The sequence below is a fragment of the Nerophis ophidion genome, linkage group LG05, assembly GCF_033978795.1.
Source record: "Nerophis ophidion isolate RoL-2023_Sa linkage group LG05, RoL_Noph_v1.0, whole genome shotgun sequence".
NCBI classification, from domain to species: Eukaryota; Metazoa; Chordata; class Actinopteri; order Syngnathiformes; family Syngnathidae; genus Nerophis; species Nerophis ophidion.
In genome coordinates this window covers 15477488-15504045 of record NC_084615.1, presented here as the reverse complement: position 1 = coordinate 15504045, position 26558 = coordinate 15477488, and the positions used below count along the sequence as shown (strand labels likewise).

The window sequence follows — 26558 nt, the reverse complement described above, 5'->3', positions numbered from 1 at the left end:
ATCGAACTTGCAGGTGTGTGTTTAAGTTGTGTTTGCATCGCACCTCCAGGTGTGTGTTTATGTTGTGTTTGCGTCACACCTCCAAGTGTGTGTTTTTGTTGTGTTTGCGTCGCACCTCCAGGTGTTTGTTTATGTTGTTTGCGTCGTACCTGCAGGTGTGTGTTTATGTTGTGTTTGCATCGCACCTCCAGGTGTGTGTTTATGTTGTTTTGCGTCGCACCTCCAGGTGTGTTTATGTTGTGTTTGCGTCGCACCTCCAGGTGTGTGTATGATGTGTTTGCGTCGCACCTCCAGGTGTTTGTATGTTGTGACTGCATCGCACCTCCAGGTGTGTGTTTATGTTGTGTTTGCATCGCAACTCCAGGTGTGTGTTTATGTTGTTTTGCGTCGCACCTCCAGGTGTGTGTTTATGTTGTGTTTGCATCGCACCTCCAGGTGTGTGTTTATGTTGTGTTTGCATCGCAACTCCAGGTGTGTGTTTATGTTGTTTTGCGTCGCACCTCCAGGTGTGTGTTTATGTTGTGTTTGCGTCGCACCTGCAAGTGTGTGTTTATGTTGTATTTGCATCGCACCTCCAGGTGTGTGTCTATGTTGTGTTTGCATCGCACCTCCAGGTGTGTGTTTATGTTGTGTTTGTGTCGCACCTGCAGGTTTGTGTTTATGTTGTGTTTGCATCGCACCTCCAGGTGTGTGTTTATGTTGTGTTTGCGTCACACCTGCAGGTGTGTGTTTATGTTGTGTTTGCATCACACCTCCAGGTGTGTGTTTTTGTTGTGTTTGCGTCGCACCTCCAGGTGTGTGTTTATGTTGTGTTTGCGTCACACCTCCAGGTGTGTGTTTTTGTTGTGTTTGCGTCGCACCTCCAGGTGTGTGGTTATGTTGTGTTTGCATCGCCCCTCCAGGTGTGTGTTTACGTTGTGTTTGCGTCGCACCTGCAGGTGTGTGTTTATGTTGTGTTTGCGTCGCACCTCCAGGTGTGTTTATGTTGTGTTTGCGTCGCACCTCCAGGTGTGTGTATGTTGTGTTTGCGTCGCACCTCCAGGTGTTTGTATGTTGTGACTGCATCGCACCTCCAGGTGTGTGTTTATGTTGTGTTTGCGCCGCACCTCCAGGTGTATTTATGTTGTGTTTGCGTCGCACCTCCAGGTGTGTTTATGTTGTGTTTGCATCGCACCTGCAGGTGTGTGTTTATGTTGTGTTTGCATCGCACCTCCAGCTGTGTGTTTATGTTGTGTTTGCATCGCACTTGCAGGTGTGTGTTTATGTTGTGTTTGCATCGCACTTCCAGGTGTGTGTTTATGTTGTGTTTGCATCGCACCTGCAGGTGTGTGTTTATGTTGTGTTTGCATCGCACCTGCAGGTGTGTGTTTATGTTGTGTTTGCATCGCACCTCCAGGTGTGTGTTTATGTTGTGTTTGCATCGCACCTCCAGGTGTGTGTTTATGTTGTGTTTGCATCGCACCTCCAGCTGTGTGTTTATGTTGTGTTTGCATCGCACCTGCAGGTGTGTGTTTATGTTGTGTTTGCATCGCACCTCCAGCTGTGTGTTTATGTTGTGTTTGCATCGCACCTCCAGGTGTGTGTTTATGTTGTGTTTGCATCGCACCTCCAGGTGTGTGTTTATGTTGTGTTTGCATCGCACCTCCAGCTGTGTGTTTATGTTGTGTTTGCATCGCACCTGCAGGTGTGTGTTTATGTTGTGTTTGCATCGCACCTCCAGGTGTGTGTTTATGCTGTGTTTGCATCGCACCTCCAGGTGTGTGTTTATGTTGTGTTTGCATCGCACCTGCAGGTGTGTGTTTATGTTGTGTTTGCATCGCACCTGCAGGTGTGTGTTTATGCTGTGTTTGCATCGCACCTCCAGGTGTGTGTTTATGTTGTGTTTGCATCGCACCTCCAGGTGTGTGTTTATGTTGTGTTTGCATCGCACCTCCAGGTGTGTGTTTATGCTGTGTTTGCATCGCACCTCCAGGTGTGTGTTTATGTTGTGTTTGCATCGCACCTCCAGGTGTGTGTCTCTCTGGGCCAGCATGCTCTGGATGTGTTTCGCCATGGAGCCAAACACCAGCTTGAGATCTGCACCCTCCACCTCCAGCAGCTCCTCCCACTGGAGCGGCAGCACGGAGCGAGGGTCCTGGGTCACCTGCAGTCAGGTGAAGAGAAGACACGGGACACTCACCAGTCAATCCTCCAAGTGAAACGGGACACGCACCAGTCAATCCTCCAAGTAAGAAGACATTTTTGAAGTATAAAATAAGCATGTAAGCTAAAGCAGCGAGCGGGCGGTGCATGTCTCCACACATGAGAGTGGGGGGCGGTGGGGGGCTAGACCTCCTCAGTGTGATGATTTACGAGGCAGAGAAGACTTTCACACAAGGATACTCCTCCTGCTGTTAGCGTGATTCACTCATGCAGATCTGCAACATGCTGGCTCTGTAATGTGGATAATTATTCACCGGCCCCAGTTTTTTTTCTAGTGAGCTATTGGCATCCATGCTCTATTGGAGGGGATACACACTGCAGACTGCACTTCACTTGGTGTGTGACCAATCTAAGTCTAAGACTAGATGTGAGCAATCTAAGTCAAACACTAGATGTGACCAATTTAAGTCTAAGATTAGATGTGACCAATCTAAGTCTAGGACTAGTTGTGACCAATCCAAGTCTAGGACTAGATGTAACAATGTAAGCCTAAGACTAGATGTGACCAGGCTAAGTCTAAGACTAGATATGACTAGACTAAGTCTGACACTAGATGTAATAAGTCTAAGACTAGATGTGACCAATCTAAGTCTAAGACTAGATGTGACCAATCTAAGTCTAAGACTAGATGTGACCAATCTAAGTCTAAGACTAGATGTGACCAATCTAAGTCTAACACTAGATGTGACCAATCTAAGTCTAAAACTAGATGTGACCAATCTAAGTCTAACACTAGATGTGACCAATCTAAGTCTAAAACTAGATGTGACCAATCTAAGTCTAAGACTAGATGTGAGCAATCTAAGTCTAACACTAGATGTGACCAATTTAAGTCTAAGACTAGATGTGACCAATTCAAGTCTAAGACTAAGTGTGACCAATCTAAGTCTAAGACGAGATGTAACAATCTAAGTCTAAGACTAAATGTGACCAGGCTAAGTCTAAGAGTAGATGTAACAATGTAAGTGTAAAATGAGATGAAACAATGTAAGGCCAAGACTGGATGTGACCAATCTAAGTCTAAGACTGGATGTGAACAATCAAAGTCTAAGACTAGATGTGACAAATCCAAGTCTAAGACTTGATGTGACCAATCCAGGTCTAAGACTAGATGTAACAATGTAAGTGTCAGACAAGATAAAACAATGTAAGTCTAAGACTAGATGTGACCAAGCTAAGTCTGAGACTAGATGTAACAATCTAAATCTAAGACTAAATGTAACAATCTAAGTCTAATACTAGTTGTAACAATCTAAGTCTAATACTAGATGTCATCAATCCAAGTCTAAGACCAATGTAACAATCACAGTCTAAGACTAGATGTAACAATCTAAGTCTAAGACTAGATGTAACAATCTAAGTCTAAGACTAAATGTGAGCAATCTAAGTCTAAGACTAGATGTGAGCAATCTAAGTCTAAGACTAGATGTGACCAAGCTAAGTCTGAGACTAGATGTAACAATCTAAATCTAAGACTAAATGTAACAATCTAAGTCTAAGACTAGATGTAACAATCTAAGTCTAAGACTAAATGTGAGCAATCTAAGTCTAAGACTAGATGTGACCAAACTAAGTCTGAGACTAGATGTAACAATCTAAATCTAAGACTAAATGTAACAATCTAAGTCTAAGACTAGATGTAACAATCTAAGTCTAAGACTAGATGTAACAATCTAGGTCTAAGACTAAATGTGAGCAATCTAAGTCCAAGACTAGATGTGAACAACCTAAGTCTAAGAGTAGATGTGACCAATCTAAGTCTAAAACTAGATGTGACCAATCTAAGTCTAAGACTAGATGTGACCAATCCAAGTCTAAGTTTGGATGCGACCAATCAAAGTCTAAGACTAGATGTAACAATCAAAGTCCAAGACTAGATGTAACAATCCAAGTCTAAGACTAGATGCGACCAATCTAAGTCCAAGACGAGATGTAATAATATAAGTCTAGGACTAGATGTGACCAGGGTAAGTCTAAGACTAAATGTAACCAATCTAAGTCTAAGACGGGATGTAACAATATAAGTCTAGGACTGGATGTGACCAGGGTAAGTTTAAGAGTAGATGAAACAATGTAAGTCTAAGACTAGATGTGACCAATCTAAGTCTAAGACGAGATGTAACAATATAAGTCCAGGACTGGATGTGACCAGGGTAAGTCTAAGAGTAGATGAAACAATGTAAGTCTAAGACTAGATGTGACCAATCTAAGGCTAAGACTAGATGCGAACAATCAAAGTCTAAGACTAGATGTGACCAATCCAGGTCTAAGACTAGATGTAACTATGCAAGTGTCAGATTGTCACATCTAGTCTTAGACTTACATTGTTTTATCTTGTCTAAGTCTAATACTAGATGTAACAATCTAAGTCTAAGACTAGATGTAACAATCTAAGTCCAACACTAGATCTGAGCAATCTAAGTCTAAGACTAGATGTGAGCAATCTAAGTCTAAGACTAGATGTGACCAATCTAAGTCTAAGACGAGATGTAACAATCTAAGTCTAAGACTAAATGCTGGACGTGAGCTTTGCGACTAGAAAGTGGCCTGCAGGACAAGATCTTGCTGGATGTGAGCTGTGGGACTGACTGCCATAGATGGAAGGATGGATTGCACGCACCTGTTGAATACAGCTGGCCAGCTCAGCCTGAGTGTCAAAGTCCAGGGACTGGATCTGCTGGATGAAGGTCTCTTTGTGTTCACACTGCCAACACAGGAACATCAGGGGTGTATTTTAGGTAACAAGAAAGACAAACTTACAACACTTCAAATAAAAACAAAACCCTCCTAAATCTCCTTGTTTCTAAATCCTGAGACCTTGCAGACCATTCTGCGCTTCAGTTTGGGGAAAACCTGTTCAAGCATATTTTAGTCCCTCTAGGACTTTGGAAATTTTTTTTTTTTTGCGTAAAGTGCCTGACTTTGCAGCAGCTTCTTCAAAAAGTTGCAATGTTTTGAGGCATTTTTTCCTTACAAAGACATTGAATCAACTTGTCCGTGAATGTTAGCATTCATCAGGTCATTGACATCTCAGGACATTCAATCATCACAACTGGACTGTTTGCTTTGTCCTGGAAGATGTTTCACCTCTTATCCTAGTAGCCTGTGAAACAGGCTTGTAGGGATGATATAGCCTCTGTGTTTTTTCCTGACCTAACGTATATATACATATAAACATACATGCACATACACGTATATGTACAGCCTGTATACATATACAGACATATGTGTATATATACAGTACATATATATTCTCTTTAAGAAGGGGGACTGGAGGGTGTGGTCCAACTATCGTGGGATCACACTCCTCAGCCTTCCTCGTAAGGCAGGGGCCGGGAACCTTTTTGCCTGCGAGAGCCAAGAATCCAAATATTTTAAAATGTATTTCCGTAAGAGCCATAAAATATTTTTTAACACTGAACACAACTAAACGTGTGCATTTTTAAGTAAGACCAACATTTCTAGAGTATAACCGGTCTCTTATTCTTTGTAATAACATTGTTATTCTGAAGCTAACTGTGGAGGGGGCGTGGCCCGCGGGCCTGCAGCGAAGCAGGGTGTTGCCAGGACCAGCCTCGAAATCAGCGAAAGGTGCGTCGATGGCCCACCTGGGCCTTGTTATCTCATCCCCTGTCGCTCTGTTTATAAGCAGCAGCCAGGAGTGGAGACGGGGTTGGAGCTGGAGCTGGAGCCGGAGCGCGAGCGAGAACGAAAGAAAAAAGACAATTGCTGGAAACCAACTGAGAGACTTATTGTAAAATAAAAAAAATATTGTAACCCTGAAACAGGCTCTCATGTCGGTGCTTGGTGGTCTGAAGAACCCCCAGGAGAGCAAGCCCTAAACTAACCCATAATAAATAAATCACTTCTTACCCTTAATGCAACTTCTGGAACTCGGACTTGGAGGTGCTGATTCTCATTCCGGTCGCTTCACACTCGGCTGCGAACCGATCCGGTGAGAGCTGAAGATCCCGGCCAGATGAAGCCATCAGGACCACATCATCTGCAAAAAGCAGAGACCTAATCCAAACCAGACCCCCTCAATGCCTTGACTGCGCCTAGAAATTCTGTCCGTAAAGGTTATGAACAGAATCGGTGACAAAGGACAGCCTTGGGGGAGTCCAACCCTCTCTGGAAATGTGTTCGACTTACTGCCGGCAATGCGGACCAAGCTCAAACGCATGGACATGTTTTCTATTTTGATCATTATTTTTAACACTTTTGATTACAAGTGGAATTATTCATTACTTATTGTTTTAAGCAGCGTCACCTCAGATTTATCCGAGAGCCAGATGCAGTCATCGAAAGAGCCATAGGTTCCCTACCCCTGCCGTAAGGTTTATTCAGGTGTACTGGAGAGGAGGCTACGCCGGATAGTCGAACCTCGGATTCAGGAGGAACAGTGTGGTTTTCGTCCTGGTCGTGGAACTATGGACCAGCTCTATACTCTCGGCAGGGTTCTTGAGGGTGCACGGGAGTTTGCCCAACCAGTCTACATGTGCTTTGTGGACTTGGGGAAGGCATTGGACCGTGTCCCTCGAGAAGTCCTGTGGGGAGTGCTCAGAGAGTATGGGGTATCGGACTGTCTTATTGTGGCGGTCAGTGTCAGAGCTTGGTCCGCATTGCCGGCAGTAAGTCGAACACGTTTCCAGAGAGGGTTGGACTCCGCCAAGGCTTTCCTTTGTCACCGATTCTGTTCATAACTTTTATGGACAGAATTTCTAGGCGCAGTCAAGGCATTGAGGGGGTCTGGTTTGGAATCGGTCTCTGCTTTTTGCAGATGATGTGGTCCTGATAGGCTTCATCTGATCGGGATCTTCAGCTCTCACTGGATCGGTTCGCAGCCGAGTGTGAAGCGACCGGAATGAGAATCAGCACCTCCATGGTTCTCGCCCGGAAAAGGGTGGAATGCCATCTCCGGGTTGGGGAGGAGACCCTGCCCCAAGTGGAGGAGTTCAAGTACCTAGGAGTCTTGTTCACGAGCGAGGGAAGAGTGGATGGTGAGATCGACAGGCGGATCGGTGCGGGGTCTTCGGTATCGATCCGGTGTGGTGAAGAAGGAGCTGAGCCGGAAGGCAAAGCTCTCAATTTACCGGTCGATCTACGTTTCCATCCTCACCTATGGTCATGAGCTTAGGGTCATGACCGAAAGGATAAGATCACGAGTACAAGCAACCGAAATGAGTTTCCTCCACCGTGTGGCGAGGCTCTCCCTTAGAGATAGGGTGAAAAGCTCTGTCATCCGGGAGGAACTCAAAGTAAAGGTACTGCTCCTCCACATGGAGAGGAGCAGTACCCGAACCACATGGAGAGGTGGTTCAGGCATCTGGTCAGGATGCCAGCCGAAAGCCTCCCTAAGGAGGTGTTTAGGGCACGTCCAACCGGTAGGACGCCACGGGGAAGACCCAGGACACATTGGGAAGACTATGTCTCCCGGCTGGCCTGGGAACACCTCGGGATCCCCCGGGAAGAGCTAGACGAGGTGGCTGGGGAGAGGGAAGTCTGGGCTTCCCTGCTTAGGCTGCTGCCTCCGTGACCCAACCTCAGATAAGCAGAGGAAGATGGATATATATATATATATATATATATATATATATATATATATATATATATATATATATATATATATATATATATATATATACATATATATATATATATATATATATATGTAGGTGTGGGAAAAATCACAAGACTACTTCATCTCTACAGAACTGTTTCATGAGGAGTTCCCTCAATCATCAGGAGATTTTCCTGATGATTGAGGGAACACTCATGAAACAGTTCTGTAGAGATGAAGTAGTCTTGTGATTTTTCCCACACATACATATTGCGCTCTACCACGGTATTGAGCACTATTCTCTGGATAATCCAATCAAGACATACACACATACACACATACATACATACATACATACATACATATATATGTTACTTTACATGCAGTCTTTTAGCCCTCAAAGAGTTTGGATCCCCTTGATCCAGAGGAGTAAAATTTGTAAAGTATCTGTAAAGTGGGGACTAAGCTGAGATTGTCTTCTGTTTTTATATTTTCTGCAAAGCCAAATGTTGAAATACATTTCAAAAATCAGTTAAAATTAGTTCACACTTTTTGCGAGTTTTGGATATTAGATGCTATTTTTATATTAATTTTGAAATCAGGTCAATACATGAAACAACATATAAACAAATATAAAAAGTACATTTCCACCCACAGTTTAATTACACATAACTATAAGTTATAACATTTACAGTTCACAGCTACATGAAATGCTACTTCAACATTCCTAACATTATTTTTCAGCTATGTTGTGCTGTTACTTCTAAAAAGTAAATTGTATTGATTGGTTTACATGTGGTAAAGAAAGGGGCTGATAGTAAAATGAGTTAGCTGAGAGCCAGATAAGAAAGACCAGGTAGTGTTTCAATCAGATGTATGGGCAGGTGCCTTTGTGAGCTGGCTCAGTAAAGCCATGTGTGCCCATTCCAAGTCCTCCACCTGGAATGACCTACCATTAGAAGACAATAATGTGGTCTCACCTGCACGGCACATCCTACACACAACAATAGTGTGGTCTCACCTGCACACCACATCCTTTACAAGACAATATTCTGGTCTCACCTGCACACCACATCCTTTACAAGACAATAGTCTGGTCACACCTGCACACCACATCCTTTACAAGACAATAGTGTGGTCTCCCCTGCATGGCACATCCTTTACAAGGCAATAGTGTGGTCTCACCTGCACACCACATCCTTTACAAGACAATAGTGTGGTCTCACCTGCACACCACATCCTTTACAAGACAATAGTGTGGTCTCACCTGCACACCACATCCTTTACAAGACAATAGTGTGGTCTCACCTGCACACCACATACTTTACAAGACAATAGTGTGATCTCACCTGCACACCACATCCTTTACAAGACAATAGTGTGATCTCACCTGCACACCACATCCTTTACAAGACAATAGTGTGGTCTCACCTGCACACCACATCATTTTGTTGTTCTTTGAACCTGTTCATTGCAATAATGACAATAAAACTCTATTCTATTCTTTACAAGACAATAGTGTGGTCTCCCCTGCATGGCACATCCTTTACAAGACAATAGTGTGGTCTCACCTGCACACCACATCCTTTACAAAACAATAATGTGGTCTCACCTGCACACCACAACCTTTACAAGACAAAAGTGTGGTCTCACCTGCACACCACATCCTTTACCAGACACTAGTGTGGTCTCACCTGCACACCACATCCTTTACAAGACAATAGTCTGGTCTCACCTGCACACTACATCCTTTACACGACAATATTCTGGTCTCACCTGCACACCACATCCTTTACAAGACAATAGTCTGGTCACACCTGCACACCACATCCTTTACAAGACAATAGTGTGGTCTCACCTGCACACCACATCCATTACAAGACAATAGTGTGATCTCACCTGCACAGCACATCCTTTACAAGACAATAGTGTGGTCTCACCTGCACACCACATCCTTTACAAGACAATAATGTGGTCTCACCTGCACACCACAACCTTTACAAGACAATAGTCTGGTCTCACCTGCACACCACATCCTTTACAAGACAATAGTGTGGTCTCACCTGCACACCACATCCATTACAAGACAATATTCTGGTCTCACCTGCACACCACATCCTTTACAAGACAATAGTCTGGTCACACCTGCACACCACATCCTTTACAAGACAATAGTGTGGTCTCACCTGCACATCCATACTTGCCAACCCTCCCGGATTTTCCGGGAGACTCCCGAAATTCAGCCCCCCTCCCGAAAACCTCCCGGGACAGATTTTCTCCCGAAAATCTCCCAAAATTCATGCAGAGCTGGAAGCCAAGCCCCCTCCAGCTCCATGCGGACCTGAGTGACGTGTCGACAGCCTGTTTTCACGTCCGCTTTCCCACAATATAAACAGCGTGTCTGCCCAATGACGTTATAACTGTAGAATGATCGAGGGCGAGTTCTTGGTTTCTTATGTGGGTTTATTGTTAGGCAGTCTCATTAACGTCCTCCCAGCGCGGTAACAACACACAACAACAGCAGTCACATTTTCGTCTACCGTAAAGCAGTTCGTCTGCCGTAATCAGCAATGTTGTGAAACTCTTAAACAAGAAAATAGTGCCCTCTACTGTACATGCATATGTGACAATAACATCTACGGCTTTTAGAGAGTGCAGTGCCCAACTGCGCACACAAGGAGACGAACCAGAAGAACGAACGAGGAAGATACAACCCCTCCCCTCTAAACCACGCCCCTTTTGTTTGTCATGAAAAAGGGAGGTTTTGTCATGAAAAAGGGAAGTTTTTTGGGTTGGTGCACTAATTGTAAGTGCACTGTCTTTTGTGCTTTTTATGTTGATTTATTTTTATTTTTTTTTTTTTAAATTAAAAAAAATATTCTTCTGCGGCCCGGTACCAATCGAGCCGCAGGGCGGGTACCGGTTTTTGTCATAAAAAAGTGAGATTTTTTGGGTTGGTGCACTAATTGTCAGTGTATTTTGTGTTTTTATGTTGATTTAATATAAAAAATAAAGAAAAATTAAAAAAATACAAAATTTTTAATAAAAATTAATTTAAAAAAATTCTGCGGCCCGGTACCAATCGAGCCGCAGCGCGGTACCGGTTTTTGTCATAAAAAAGTGAGATTTTTTGGGTTGGTGCACTAATTGTCAGTGTATCTTGTGTTTTTTATGTTGATTTAATATAAAAAAATATATAAAAAATAAAAATACAAAATTTTAAATAAAAATGAATACAAAATTATTCTGCGGCCCGTTACCAATCGAACCGCAGCGCGGTACCGGTTTTTGTCATAAGAAAGTGAGATTTTTTTGGGTTGGTGCACTAATTGTCAGTGTATCTTGTGTTTTTTATGTTGATTTAATATAAAATAAATAAAAAAATACAAAATTTTAAATAAAAATTAATAAAAAATTATTCTGCGGCCCGGTACCAATCCGGCCGCAGCGCGGTACCGGTTTTTGTCATAAAAAAGTGAGATTTTTTGGGTTGGTGCACTAATTGTCAGTGTATCTTGTGTTTTTTATGTTGATTTAATATTTGAAAAAATTAAAATTAAAAAAATACAAAATTTTAAATAAAAATTAATAAAAATTTCTTCTGGGGCTCGGTACCAATCGAGGGGCCGCGGCCCGGTGGTTGGGGACCACTGCTTTATAAGACAATAGTGTGATCTCACCTGCACACCACATCCTTTACACGACAATAGTCTGGTCTCACCTGCACGGCACATCCTAGTAGCAGCAGCAGCAAACGTCTCAGCTCTTCTACGGCGGCCTCTGAATATAAATATCATGATCATCACCATTATCATCATCTCCCGCTCATTATCACCTCGGTAAAGATAAGGACTCGGGACTAGAGTGGAAGGGCTTGTAGAGATGGGATCAGGTTGTTCTTGTGTACCTGTGAGAGGGTCCTGCCCTAGGATGGCCACATTGGGGAGAGGCATCAGTATTAACTGCTGGAGGTCCTCCTGCACAAACCAAGACATGAAGATCTTTTGAGAGATAGACCGATGGATTATGTACTGAAAATGACTCAACAGCCAGCCACTATTGTGTAAACACAAGTAAGTCATCGTCATCAGCCATGATCCACCCACTGCAGGGCAAGTTGATTACCATGATAAGTACAAACCCCGTTTCCATATGAGTTGGGAAATTGTGTTAGATGTAAATATAAACGAAACATAATTTGCAAATCCTTTTCAACCCATATTCAGTTGAATGCACTACAAAGACAAGATATTTGATGTTCAGTCTCATAAACTTAATTTTTTTTTTGCAAATAATAATTAACTTAGAATTTCATGGCTGCAACACGTGCCAAAGTAGTTGGGAAAGGGCATGTTCACCACTGTGTTACATCACCTTTTCTTTTAACAACACTCAATAAACGTTTGGGAACTGAGGAAACTAATTGTTGAAGCTTTGAAAGTGGAATTCTTTCCCATTCTTGTTTTATGTAGAGCTTCAGTCGTTCAACAGTCTGGGGTCTCCGCTGTCGTATTTTACGCTTCATAATGCATCACACATTTTCCATGGGAGACAGGTCTGGACTGCAGGCAGGCCAGAAAAGTACCCGTACTCTTTTACGACAAAGTCACGCTGTTGTAACATGTGGCTTGGCATTGTCTTGCTGAAATAAGCAGGGGCGTCCATGAAAAAGACGGCGCTTAGATGGCAGCATATCCATCCATCCATCCATTTTCTACCGCTTATTCCCTTTCGGGGTCGCGGGGGGCGCTGGCGCCTATCTCAGTTACAATCGGGCGGAAGGCGGGGTACACCCTGGACAAGTCGCCACCTCATCGCAGGGCCAACACAGATAGACAGACAACATTCACACTCACATTCACACACTAGGGCCAATTTAGTGTTGCCAATCAACTTATCCCCAGGTGCATGTCTTTGGAGGTGGGAGGAAGCCGGAGTACCCGGAGGGAACCCACGCATTCACGGGGAGAACATGCAAACTCCACACAGAAAGATCCCGAGCCTGGATTTGAACCCAGGACTGCAGGACCTTCGTATTGTGAGGCAGACGCACTAACCCCTCTGCCACCGTGAAGCCTAGATGGCAGCATATGTTGTTCCAAAACCTGTATGTACCTTTCAGCATTAATAGTGCCTTCACAGATGTGTAAGTTACCCATGCCTTGGGCACTAATGCACCCCCATACCATCACAGATGCTGGCTTTTCAACTTTGCCTCGATAACAGTCTGGATGGTTCGCCTCCCCTTCGGTCCGAATGACACGATGTCAAATATTTCCAAAAACAATTTGAAATGTGGACTCGTCAGACCACAGAACACTTTTCCACTTTGCATCAGTCCATCTTAGATGATTTCGGGCCCAGAGAAGCCGGCAGAGTTTCTGGATGTTGTTGATAAATGGCTTTCGCTTTGCATAGTAGTGCTTTAACTTGCACTTACAGATGTGGCGAACAAATGTATTTAGTGACAGTGGTTTTCTGAAGTCTTCCAGAGCCCATGTGGTGATATCCTTTGGAGATTGATGTCGGTTTTTGATACAGTGCCGTCTGGGGGATCGGAGGTCACGATCATTCAATATAGGTTTCTGGCCATGCCGCTTACGTGGAGTGATTTCTCAAGATTCTCTGAACCTTTTGATGATATGGACCGTAGATGTTGAAATCCCTAAATTTCTTGCAATTGCACTTTGAGAAACGTTGTTCTTAAACTGTTTGACTATTTGCTCACACAGTTGTGGACAAAGGGGTGTACCTCGCCCCTTCCTTTCTTGTGAAAGACTGAGTATTTTTTTGGAAGCTGCTTTTATACCCAATCATGGCACCCACCTGGTCCCAATTAGCCTGCACACCTGTGGGATGTTCCAAATAAGTGTTTGATGAGCATTCCTCAACTTTGTCAGTATTTATTGCCACATTTCCCAACTTCTTTGTCACGTGTTGCTGGCATCAAATTCTAAAGTTAATGATTATTTGCACACAAAAAAATGTGAATTAGTTTGAACATCAAATATGTTGTCTTTGTAGCATATTCAACTGAATATGGGTTGAAAATGATTTGCAAATCATTGTATTCCGTTTATATTTACATCTAACACAATTTCCCAACTCATATAGAAACGGGGTTTGCAAACAAGGCTGTGGTCGGCTGGTTGCCACTACTTGGACAAATCTTTTGTCAAGTCCTGCTGGATGAAAGAGGACAATGTCGGACTTCCTTTGGCCAGAAAGCTGTCATTTCTGGCAGCGACATCATCAAGTCCCTCCCTTGCAAGGCGCCTTCTCTTCCAACTTCCTCATTTGCATTCTGTAGCACAATGTGGCGCCCAACTATTTCTCTGTTAATTACAAAAAAGAAAAAATTTTGATTGTCAAAGAGCCACAGTGTGATTTTGGCCGGCTGCTCCGCCACCTGTTCTCATTCTTCTGGTGGACACACAATTAGCGCTCACTCTGCGGTTAGCGAGGCAATGCACAGATGCATTGTGGGAAGTGTGTGCCGCTGCAGGACATGAAGCAGTTGCAGTCGTGGCAAAGCCAACATGATTCCAAAGTCTGGTTCTTTTTGTTGGAGAGCAGCTCCTGTTGTAGTCCTTCCTGCACATCTACACTATTTATCACTATTTGGCATATATCACTATTTGGCATATTTCCATTCTTGCATTTTTTCTACCACTTATCCCTTTCCAATTGAATAAATAAAAAAAATTAAAAAAAGAAGATGTGATGCCAAAAAATATCAATGTAATCATAGTAGTATCGACAAGATACACTCCTGTACTTGGTATCATTACAGTGGATGTCAGGTGTACAAACCCTGTTTCCATATGAGTTGGGAAATTGTGTTAGATGTAAATATAAACCCATCCATCCATCCATTTTCTACCGCTTATTCCCTTTTGGGGTCGCGGGGGGGCTCTGGCGCCTATCTCAGCTACAATCGGGCGGAAGGCGGGGTACACCCTGGACAAGTCGCCACCTCATCGCAGTAAATATAAACCATTGCAAATCATTTTCAACCCATATTCAGTTGAATATGCTACAAAAACAACAAATTTGATGTTGACACCAATAAACATTTTTTTATTTGCAAATAATCATTAACTTTAGAATTTGATGCCAGCAACACGTGACAAGGAAGTTGGGAAAGGTGGCAATAAATACTGGTAAAGTTGAGGAATGCTCATCAAACACTTATTTGGAACATCCCACAGGTGTGCAGGCTAATTGGGAACAGGTGGGTGCCATGATTGGGTATAAAAGCAGCTTCCATGAAATGCTAAGTAATTCACAAACAAGGATGGGGTGAGGGTCACCACTTTGTAAGCAAATTGTCAAACAGTTTTAGAACAACATTTCTCAACGACCTATTGCAAGGAATTTAGGGATTTTACCATCTACGGTCAGTAAAATCATCAAAAGGTCCAGAGAATCTGGAGAAATCACTGCATGTAAGCATCTTTATTAGAGACCTTTGATCCCTCAGGCGGTACTGCATCAAAAACCTACAACAGTGTGTAAAAGAAATCACCACATGGGCTCAAGAACACTTCGAAAAACCACTGTCAGTAACTACAGTTGGTCGCTACATCTGTAAGTGCAAGTAAAACTGTACTGTGCAAAGCCAAACCCATTCATCAACAGCACCCAGAAACGCCGCCGGCTTCGCTGGGCCCAAGCTCATCTAAGATGGACTGATGCAAAGTGGAAAAGTGTCCTTTGGTCTGACGAGTCCACATTTCAAATTATATTTGGAAACTGTGGACGTGGTGTCCTCCGGAACAAAAAGGAAAATAACCATCTGGATTGTTATAGGCGCAAAGTTGATAAGCCAGCATCTGTGATGGTATGGGGGTGTATTAGTGCCCAAGGCATGGGTAACTTACACATCTGTGAAGGCACCATTAATGCTGAATGGTCCATACAGGTTTTGGAACAACATATGTTGTCATCCAAGCAACGTTATCATGGACGCCCGTGCTTATTTCAGCCAAACAATGCCAAGCCACGTGTTACAACAGCGTGGCTTCGTAGTAAAAGAGTGGGGGTACTTTCCTGGCCCGCCTGCAGTCCAGACCTGTCTGCCATCGAAAATGTGAGGCGCATTATGAAGCGTAAGATAGGACAGCGGAGACCCCTGACTGTTGAACAACTGAAGCTCTACATAAAACAAGAATTGGAAAGAATTCCACTTTCAAAGCTTCAACAATTAGTTTCCTCAGTTCCCAAACGTTTATTGAGTGTTGTTTAAAGAAAAGGTGATGTAACACAGTGGTGAACATGCCCTTTCCCAACTACTTTGGCACGTGTTGCAGCCATGAAATTCTAAGTTAATTATTATTTGCAAAAAAAAATAAAGTTTATGTGTTTGAACATCAATTATCTTGTCTTTGTAGTGCATTCAACTGAATATGGGTTGAAAAGGATTAAAAAGTTGTTTGCAAATATTTGCTTCTTTGGAATTTGATGCCTGCAACATGTTTCAAAAAATACAGTATTTGAGTTAAAAAAATAAAAAATCTCCACAATCTGGGTCACTGCTTGTTGTTTGCCAAAAAACTGCTGCCAAGCACTGATGTATACAAGTCATTAAAGAAAACAAATGGGAAATAATTATAATAAATAAATAAATAAAACTGGTGAGAAGTACTGATGTGTAAAAGTCATTAAATAATACAAATAATAAATAATCATAAATAAAAACTAAAGTGGCTGGGGAGAGGGAAGTCTGGGCTTCCCTGCTTAGGCTGCTGCCGAAAAGCGGAAGATGATGAATGGATGGTGAGAAGCACTGATGTAAACAAGTCATTAAATAATACAAATAATAAATAAAAAACACTAGTGAGAAGCACTGATGTACACAAGTCATTAAATAATACAAATAAATAATAATAATAAATAAATAAACCTTAGTGAGAAGCACTGATGTATACAAGTCATTAAATACAAATAATACAAATAAATAATAACAATAAACCCTAGTGAGAAGCACTGATGTATACAAGTCATTAAATAATACATATAATATATATTAATAAATAAAAACTGGTGAGAAGCACTGATGTATACAAGTCATTAAGGAATACAAATAATAATAAATAATTAATAAATCACTAATGAGAAGCACTGATGTATACAAGTCATTAAAGAATACAAATAATAAATAAATCACTAGTGAGAAGCACTGATGTATACAAGTCATTAAAGAAAACAAATAATAAATAATTATAATAAATACATAAATAAAACTGGTGAGAAGTACTGATGTGTACAAGTCAATAAAGAATACACATAATTAATAACAATAAATAAAAAATACTAGTGAGATAAAATGATGTATACAAGTCATTAAAGAATACAAATAATACCAATAGTAAATACTAATAATAAATAAATCCTACTGAGAAGCACTGATGTATACAATTCATTAAATAGTACAAATAAACAATAATAATAATAATAATAATAATAATAAATTAATTTTAAAAAAACTGGTGAGAAGCACTGATTTATACAAGTCATTAAACAATACAAATAAATAATAATAAATAAAAAACACTAGTGAGAAGCACTGATGTATACAAGTCATTAAATAATACAAATAAATAATAATAATAAATAAATAAACCCTAGTGGGAAGCACTGATGTATACAAGTCATTAAATAATACATATAATATATAATAAATAAAAACTGGTGAGAAGCACTGATGTACACAATTCATTAAAGAATACACATAATAAATTATGATAAATCACTGGTGAGAAGCACTGATGTTTAAGTCATTAAAGAATACAAATAAAAAATAATAAAGAAATCACTAATAAGAAGCCTTCCCGGTAAGGTTTATTCAGGTGTACTGGAGAGGAGGCTTCGCCGGATAGTCGAACCTCGGATTCAGGAGGAACAGTGTGGTTTTCGTCCTGGTCGTGGAACTGTGGACCAGCTCTATACTCTCGGCAGGGTTCTTGAGGGTGCACGGGAGTTTGCCCAACCAGTCTACATGTGCTTTGTGGACTTGGAGAAGGCATTGGACCGTGTCCCTCGGGAAGTCCTGTGGGGAGTGCTCAGAGAGTATGGGGTACCGGACTGTCTTATTGTGGCTGTCCGCTCCCTGTATGATCAGTGTCAGAGCTTGGTCCGCATTGCCGGCAGTAAGTCGGACACATTTCCAGTGAGGGTTGGACTCCGCCAAGGCTGTCCTTTGTCACCGATTCTGTTCATAACTTTTATGGACAGAATTTCTAGGCGCAGTCAAGGCGTTGAGGGGATCCGGTTTGGTGGCCACAGGATTAGGTCTCTGCTTTTTGCAGATGATGTAGTCCTGATGGCTTCATCTGGCCGGGATCTTCAGCTCTCACTGGATCGGTTCGCAGCAGAGTGTGAAGCGACCGGAATGAGAATCAGCACCTCCAAGTCCGAGTCCATGGTTCTCGCCCGGAAAAGGGTGGAGTGCCATCTCCGGGTTGGGGAGGAGACCCTGCCCCAAGTGGAGGAGTTCAAGTACCTAGGAAACTTGTTCACGAGTGGGGGAAGAGTGGATCGTGAGATCGACAGGCGGATCGGTGCGGCGTCTTCAGTAATGCGGACACTGTATCGATCCGTTGTGGTGAAGAAGGAGCTGAGCCGGAAGGCAAAGCTCTCAATTTACCGGTCGATCTACGTTCCCATCCTCACCTATGGTCATGAGCTTTGGGTCATGACCGAAAGGATAAGATCACGGGTACAAGCGGCCCAAATGAGTTTCCTCCGCATGGTGGCGGGGCTCTCCCTTAGAGATAGGGTGAGAAGCTCTGCCATCCGGGAGGAGCTCAACGTAAAGCCGCTGCTCCTCCACATCGAGAGGAGCCAGATGAGGTGGTTCGGGCATCTGGTCAGGATGCCACCCGAACGCCTCCCTAGGGAGGTGTTTAGGGCACGTCCAGCTGGTAGGAGGCCACGGGGAAGACTATGTCTCCCGGCTGGCCTGGGAACGCCTCGGGATCCCCCGGGAAGAGCTAGACGAAGTGACTGGAGAGAGGGAAGTCTGGGCTTCCCTGCTTAGGCTGCTGCCCCCGCAACCCGACCTCGGATAAGCGGAAGATGATGGATGGATGGATAATAAGAAGCACTGATGCATACAAGTCATTAAAGAATACAAATAATAATAAATAAATCACTAGAGAGAAGCACTGATGTATAAAAGTCATTAAAGAATACAAATAAAAAAATAATAATTAAATCATTAATGAGAAGCACTGATGCATACAAGTCATTAAAGAATACAATAATAATAAATAAATCACTAGTGAGAAGCACTGATGTATACAAGTCATTAAATATTGCAAATAATAAATAATAATAATTAAGAACACTAGTGAGAAGCACTGATGTATACAAGTCATTAAGGAATACAAATAATAATAAATAAATCACTAATGAGAAGTACTGATGTATACAACTAATCAAAGAATACAAATAATAATAAATAAATCACTAATGAGAAGCACTGATGCATACAAGTAATCAAAGAATTCAAATAATAATAAAAAAAATCACTAGAGAGAAGCACTGATGTGTACAAGTAATCAAAGAATGTTGCTGTAAGGCCCAGCCCTACTGCTTGAGCCCTTCTTCTCTGCACAGGGGAGCAAACACTGTCCTACGCCAGGGGCCCCAAATGTGGCCCACTGAGTCCTTCCGTTTGGCCGCCAAAGGCTGGCCTTCCAGAACATCATCCATATTCATACTGACCTCCTTCAAGCTCACCAACATGTCCGCTGGGCCAACTAGTCGCCTTCTATTAAACATGACATTTGGCAACATAACCCTCGGCTTGAGTCAAATCACACTTTTTTGGCCCAATGGCACATTTTCACTTTGGCCATTGGAGACCAGGGAGGGACATGTTGGCATCCCTGACTAGATGTGAGAGCAGTATCACCAAGTTGCTCCAAGCTTTCACTCATTCACTCCAAAAGTGGGAAGTGAAACCTTCAACAGTGTTGCTATGTTGTTATGTTGCTATGTTGCTAGCATCTGACCAGGGAGGCTGAAGTCCTCCTGGAGGGATGCCAGTGTGTCATTAGCTCAAATGACACCAACTACAAACCCTGTTTCGATATGAGTTGGGAAATTGTGTTGGATGTAAATACAAACGGAATACAATGATTTGCAAATCCTTTTCAACCCATATTCAGTTGAATGCACTACAAAGACAAGATATTTGATGTTCAAACTCATAAACTTTGTTGGTTTTTTTGCAAATAATAATTAACTTACAATTTCATGGCTGCAACACGTGCCAAAGTAGTTGGGAAAGGGCATGTTCACCACTGTGTTACATCACCTTTTCTTTTAACATTACCCAATAAACGTTTGGGAACTGAGGAAACTAATTGTTGAAGCTTTGAAAGTGGAATTATTTCCCATTCTTGTTTTATGTAGAGCTTCAGTTGTTCAACAGTCCGGGGTCTCCGCTGTCGTATTTTACGGTTCATAATGCGCCACAAATTTTTGATGGGAGACAGGTCTGGACTGCAGGCGGGCCGGGAAAGTACCCGCACTCTTTTACCATGAGTCACGCTGTTGTAACACATGGCTTGGCATTGTCTTGCTGAAATAAACTGGGGCATCCATGGTAACATTGCTTGGATGACAACATATCAATCAATCAATCAATGTTTATTTATATAGCCCCAAATCACAAATGTCTCAAAGGACTGCACAAATCATTACGACTACAACATCCTCGGAAGAACCCACAAAAGGGCAAGGAAAACTCACACCCAGTGGGCAGGGAGAATTCACATCCAGTGGGACGCCAGTGACAATGCTGACTATGAGAAACCTTGGAGACGACCTCAGATGTAGGCAACCCCCCCCTCTAGGGGACCGAAAGCAATGGATGTTGAGCGGGTCTAACATGATACTGTGAAAGTTCAATCCATAGTGGCTCCAACACAGCCTATCTTGCCGATTGTATTGTACCATATGTCCCGGCAAGAAATCTACGTTCAAAAGACTCCGGCTTATTAGTGATTCCTAGAGCCCAAAAAAAGTCTGCGGGCTATAGAGCGTTTTCCGTTTGGGCTCCAGTACTCTGGAATACCCTCCCGGTAACAGTTCGAGATGCTACCTCAGTAGAAGCATTTAAGTCTCACCTTAAAACTCATCTGTATACTCTAGCCTTTAAATAGACCTCCTTTTTAGACCAGTTGATCTGCCGCTTCTTTTCTTTCTCCTATGTCCCCCCCTCCCTTGTGGAGGGGGTCCGGTCCGATGACCATGGATGAAGTACTGGCTGTCCAGAGTCCAGACCCAGGATGGACCGCTCGTCGGGACCCAGGATGCACCGCTCGCCTGTATCGATTGGGGACATCTCTACGCTGCTGATCCGCCTCCGCTTGAGGTGGTCTCCTGTGGACGGGACTCTCGCTGCTGTCTTGGATCCGCTTTGAACTGAACTCAACATATGTTGCTCCAAAACCTGTATGGACCATTCAGCATTAATGGTGCCTTCACAGATGTGTAAGTTACCCATGCCTTGGGCACTAATACACCCCCATACCATCACAGATGCTGCCTTTTGAACTTTACGCCTATAACAATCCCGATGGTTATAATCCTCTTTGTTCCGGAGGACACCACGTCCACAGTTTCCAAATATAATTTGAAATGTGGACTCGTCAGACCACAGAACACTTTGCCACTTTGCATCTGTCCATCTAAGATGATCTCGGGCCCAACGAAGCTGGCGGTGTCTCTGGGTATTGTTGATAAATGGGTTTTGCTTTGCATAGTAGAGTTTTAACTTGCACTTACAGATGTAGCGACCAACTGTAGTTACTGACAGTGGTTTTCTAAGTGTTCCTGAGCTCATGTGGTGATATCCTTTACACACTGATGTCGGTTTTTGATGCAGTACCGCTTGAGGGATCAAAGGTTCGTAGTATCATCACTTACGTGCAGTGATTTCTCCAAATTCTCTGAAACTTTTGATGATTTTACAGACCATAGACGGTAAAATCCTTAAATTCCTTGCAATAGCTTGTTGAGAAATGTTGTTCTAAAACTGTTCGACAATTTGCTTACAAAGTGGTGACCCTGACCCCATCCTTGTTTGTGAATTACTTAGCATTTCATGGAAGCTGCTTTTATACCCAATCATGGCACCCACCTGTTCCCAATTAGCCTGCACACCTGTGGGATGTTCCAAATAAGGGTTTGATGAGCATTCCTCCACTTTATCAGTATTTATTGCCACCTTTCCCAACTTCTTTGTCACGTGTTGCTGGCATCAAATTCTAAAGTTAATGATTATTTGCACACAAAAAATTTTTTATCAGTTTGAACATCAAATATGTTGTCTTTGTCGCATATTCAACTGAATATGGGTTGAAAAGGATTTGCAAATCATTGTATTCCGTTTATATTTACATCTATTCCCCAACTCAAATGGAAACGAGGTTTGTACTATGTTTCTCTGACCAGGGAGGTTTAGGAGTGTGTCTTTACCTGAAATGACACCAAAACATGCATTCAACTGCAACCTTTTTGCTAGATTGCTTCCTCCACTCCAGTCCTCCACCACCAGGCGGGCCTCAGGAAAATCATCCAATTTGCTTCATAACAGGCGAGGACGGCCATGAAGGAAATGTTCTGTTTCATCTTCTTCTTTGTGCATCCCCCGAGTGCACTAGTTACAATATCCCTAGCAGGGATGCTCTTCTGTGGAGACTGATACTTGACTTTGTTTACAATATCCCTAGCAGAGATGCTTTTGACTAATACTGGCTTCACTTTTCCATCTAGTGGTTTGTCCTTGCTAGCTCACAGCATGTAACAAACTGCTCCCTTCAAGCCCTCAAATACAGTGGGGCAAAAAAGTATTTAGTCAGCCAGCTATTGTGCAAGTTCTCCCACCTAAAATGATGACAGAGGTCTGTAGTTTTCATCATAGGTACACTTCAACTGTGAGAGACAGAATGTGAAAAAAAATCCAGGAATTCACATTGTAGGAATTTTAAAGAATTTATTTGTAAATTATGGCGGAAAATAAGTATTTGGTCAACCATTCAAAGCTCTCACTGATGGAAGGAGGTTTTGGCTCAAAATCTCACGATACATGGCCCCATTCATTCTTTCCTTAACACGGATCAATCGTCCTGTCCCCTTAGCAGAAAAACAGCCCCAAAGCATGATGTTTCCACCCCCATGCTTCACAGAAGGTTTGGTGTTCTTGGGATGCAACTCAGTATTCTTCTTCCTCCAAACACGACGAGTTGAGTTTATACCAAAAAGCTCTATTTTGGTTTCTTCTGACCACATGACATTCTCCCATGTGCTCTCTGGCAAACTTCAGACGGGCCTGGACATGCACTGGCTTAAGCAGGGGTACACGTCTGGCACTGCAGGATTTGATTCCCTGTCGGCGTAGTGTGTTTCTGATGGTAACCTTTGTTACTTTGGTCCCAGCTCTCTGCAGGTCATTCACCAGGTCCCCCCTTGTGGTTCTGGGATTTTTGCTCACCGTTCTCATGATCATTTTGACCCCACGGAATGAGATCTTGCGCGGAGCCCCAGATCGAGGGAGATTATCAGTGGTCTTGTATGTCTTCCATTTTCTGATAATTGCTCCCACAGTTGATTTTTTCACACCAAGCTGCTTGCCTATTGTAGATTCACTCTTCCCAGTCTGGTGCAGGTCTACAATTCTTTTCCTGGTGTCCTTCGACAGCTCTTTGGTCTTGGCCATAGTGGAGTTTGGAGTCTGACTGTTTGAGGCTGTGGACAGTTGTCTTTTATACAGATAACGAGTTCAAACAGGTTCCAATAATACAGATAACGAGTGGAGGACAGAAGAGCTTCTTAAAGAAGAAGTTACACGTCTGTGAGAGCCAGAGATCTTCCTTGTTTGAAGTGACCAATACTTATTTTCCACCATAATTTACAAATAAATTATTTAAAATTCCTACAATGTGAATTCCTGGATTTTTTTTTCCACATTCTGTCTCTCACAGTTGAAGTGTACCTATGATGAAAATTACAGACCTCTGTCATCATTTTAAGTGGGAAAACTTGCACAATCGCTGGCTGACTAAATATTGTTTTGCCCCACTGTATGTTGTCTTTCAGCCTTTTAAGAGCTAGAAGTTGTCTTAGTACTTTCACCACAAAGCCACTTTTTCATCTTGAAGATGTTTTTTCTGCATTTTTGTTTAGGCAACTCTAGTACTGGAGAGCTTGTAGGCCAAAGTTCCAATGATTGGGTTGTACAGTATGCCCATACTAATAAAGTACCGCCTGACTCATATTAAAATGGTTCTATACTTCTGAAAAATACTACTTCCATTTTTTCATTTTTTTTTCAGAGGCATGTCGACCCGGCGTCCTCATATCATGACATTGCTGGTTTTACAAGCAGATGAGCACGTTCGGCAAGCAGACACAGTTTGTGTACAGAAAAGGGAGAATGGACGCATTTTGGTGGTAAAAAATTAAAGATGAAAGTGTAGTTATAGCTGTCTTGTCTGTGTGATTATGTTTTGTTTTTTGGACGCTCTGTTCCTGTTTTTGCACTTCCTGGTTTGTTTTGTTACCATGACAACTCGTTAGTTTTCACCTGTCCTCATGTCTTGCACCTGTTTTCACTGATTATGTCACTGCTATTTAAGCTGTCTGTTTCTGTTCGCCGTCCTGGCAACATCACCTCCGGCACCCATGATATCCATGCTGCTTTTTTCCTCATACCCTTGCCTAAGTCACAGTAAGTGTTTCTCGTTATTTATGCCACAGTGCAAGTTTTTGTTTTCTTTCATCAAGTTTGTTCTCCGCCATTGTGCGCGCCTTTTGTTTGCTTCTTTTTTTGTAGTTTGTTGGTCTAATAAATAAAATATGTACTTACATTCACGCCTTGCTCGCGGTAACTTTCCTTTGCCTCGTAAAAAACAATCCACCCCCAAGTCCAAGTCGTGATAATAACACTGAAACGCCCTCAGGAAGAGCTGCTTTAAGACATAGCTAGCCAGTGGCTAACATACGTCCACAGTGTTTTAGCTACTTCTAAATCACTAATCCTTGTCTCCATGGCGACAAATAAAGTAAGTTTCTTACAAGTAGAGGTGAGGAATAGCTAAACACGCTTCACTACACACCGTAGGAGGATACAATAGCTCACCGGCATCACAATGTAAACAAACGCCATAGGTGGCATCCACTGTAATGATACCAAGTACAAGAGTGTTAGGTTTATAAAGTCAGTAAGTATGTACATGAGGACTTTGAGGATGACCAATGAATGATCCTGTAACTACTTGGTATCGGATCCATACCTAATTGTGTCATATCATCCAAAACTAAATGTAAAGTGTCAAAGAAGAGAAGAATAAGTGATTATTACATTTTAACATAAGTGTAGATAGAACAGAAAATAGCGCGACACCTACCCTTTATATCAGTATTTCTTAACCCTATCTGCTTCTTCCTATCTTTGGAAATGTTGTGGTGAAATACGTGATGTATAATGTTGGAATTAAATATTAAAGGCTGTTCTAAGTCAATATAAACCATCAGCACCGACACGCTCCCCTCTAAAACCACAAAGACTGAAGGCCTGAGCAAGACTGCAGGTTTGAGGGCATCCTCCACGCTTCAAGAAATCCTTCAGTAAAATAAATAAACAGTTTTTGGAGAATGAATACTACAAGGCACAATAGCCCGAATGTCAATTGTTGACATTTTGCTGCTGTTGAAACCAACGACCTTCTGCAACTCTTCCTCTACTTTTCAATGTCCACAAACTCCCCAAAGCGAGGCTGTAGTCCAGCCTAAGACTGTACTAAAACCATTGCCAGGAGTCTGAACAAGCAACATGCCTGCAGAGAAGAGTTCTATTAAAAGGCCTACTGAAATGAGATTTTCTTATTTAAACGGGGATAGCAGGTCCATTCTATGTGTCATACTTGATCATTTCGCGATATTGCGATATTTTTGCTGAAAGGATTTAGTAGAGAACATCGACGATAAAGTTTGCAACTTTTGGTCGCTAATAAAAAAGCCTTGCCTGTACCGGAAGTAGCAGATATGTCCGCGTGACGTCACGGGTTGTAGGGCTCCTAACATCCTCACATTGTTTATAATGTGAGCCTCCAGCAGCATTAGCTATTTGGACCGAGAAAACGATTAATTTGAGCGAGGATGAAAGATTTGTGGATGGGGAAAGTTAGAGTGAAGCACAAAAAAAAAAAAAGCGCCGGCTCCACGCGGCGGCAGCGGGACCGTTTCAGATGTATTTAGACACATTTACTAGGATAATTCTGGAAGATCCCTTATCTGCTTATTGTTTTAATAATGTTTTAGTGAGATTGTAAAGTCATATCTGAAAGTCGGATGGCTGCGGTGAACGCCAGTGTCTCTCACAGAAGCCGAGGAGCCAAGATCACAGCTGTCTTTTTGAGCTGCAGGATGAGGTCCCATAATCCAATGAAGTCTCCGGTAAGAGCCGACTTAATATCACAATTTTACCATCCAAAAAGTTGCTGGTTGATGTAGAGAAACATGTTCGCTTGACCGCTCTGTGTTAAAGCTTCACAAAGAAACAAAGAAACACCGGCTGTGTTTTGGTGCTAAAGGCAGCTGCAATCCACCACTTTCCACCAACAGCATTCTTCTTTGACGTCTCCATTATTAATTGAACAAATTGCAAAAGATTCAGCAACACAGATGTCCAAATTACTGTGTAATTATGCGATGAAAAGAGACGACTTTAAGCAGTGTGTGGTACTGGGCTAATACGTCCCCTGCAACCCGAGACGTCACA

At 42.4% G+C, this 26558-nt stretch overlaps 2 protein-coding genes across 5 annotated transcripts in view; both read right to left on the bottom strand.

Annotated features, from left to right (window-relative positions):
* rom1b (retinal outer segment membrane protein 1b) overlaps positions 1–26558 on the bottom strand; it is a 164699-nt gene that overhangs the window by 85321 nt on the left and 52820 nt on the right. The gene's annotated exons all lie outside the window — the stretch shown is intronic.
* Positions 1–26558, bottom strand: part of ccdc88b (coiled-coil domain containing 88B) — a 159054-nt gene that overhangs the window by 120473 nt on the left and 12023 nt on the right. For 2 of the 4 annotated variants that reach the window (XM_061900180.1, XM_061900181.1), the window contains exons 4-7: positions 11670–11739; positions 11484–11542; positions 4823–4906; positions 2003–2143 (exon numbers count right to left, since the gene is read on the bottom strand). In XM_061900180.1, the coding sequence (XP_061756164.1) occupies positions 2003–2143; positions 4823–4906; positions 11484–11542; positions 11670–11739 (354 nt within the window). Of the gene's footprint in view, positions 1–43; positions 52–2002; positions 2144–4822; positions 4907–11442; positions 11543–11669; positions 11740–26558 lie in introns of those variants that run through there. The other 2 variants (XM_061900182.1, XM_061900183.1) reach the window with 2 other exon arrangements.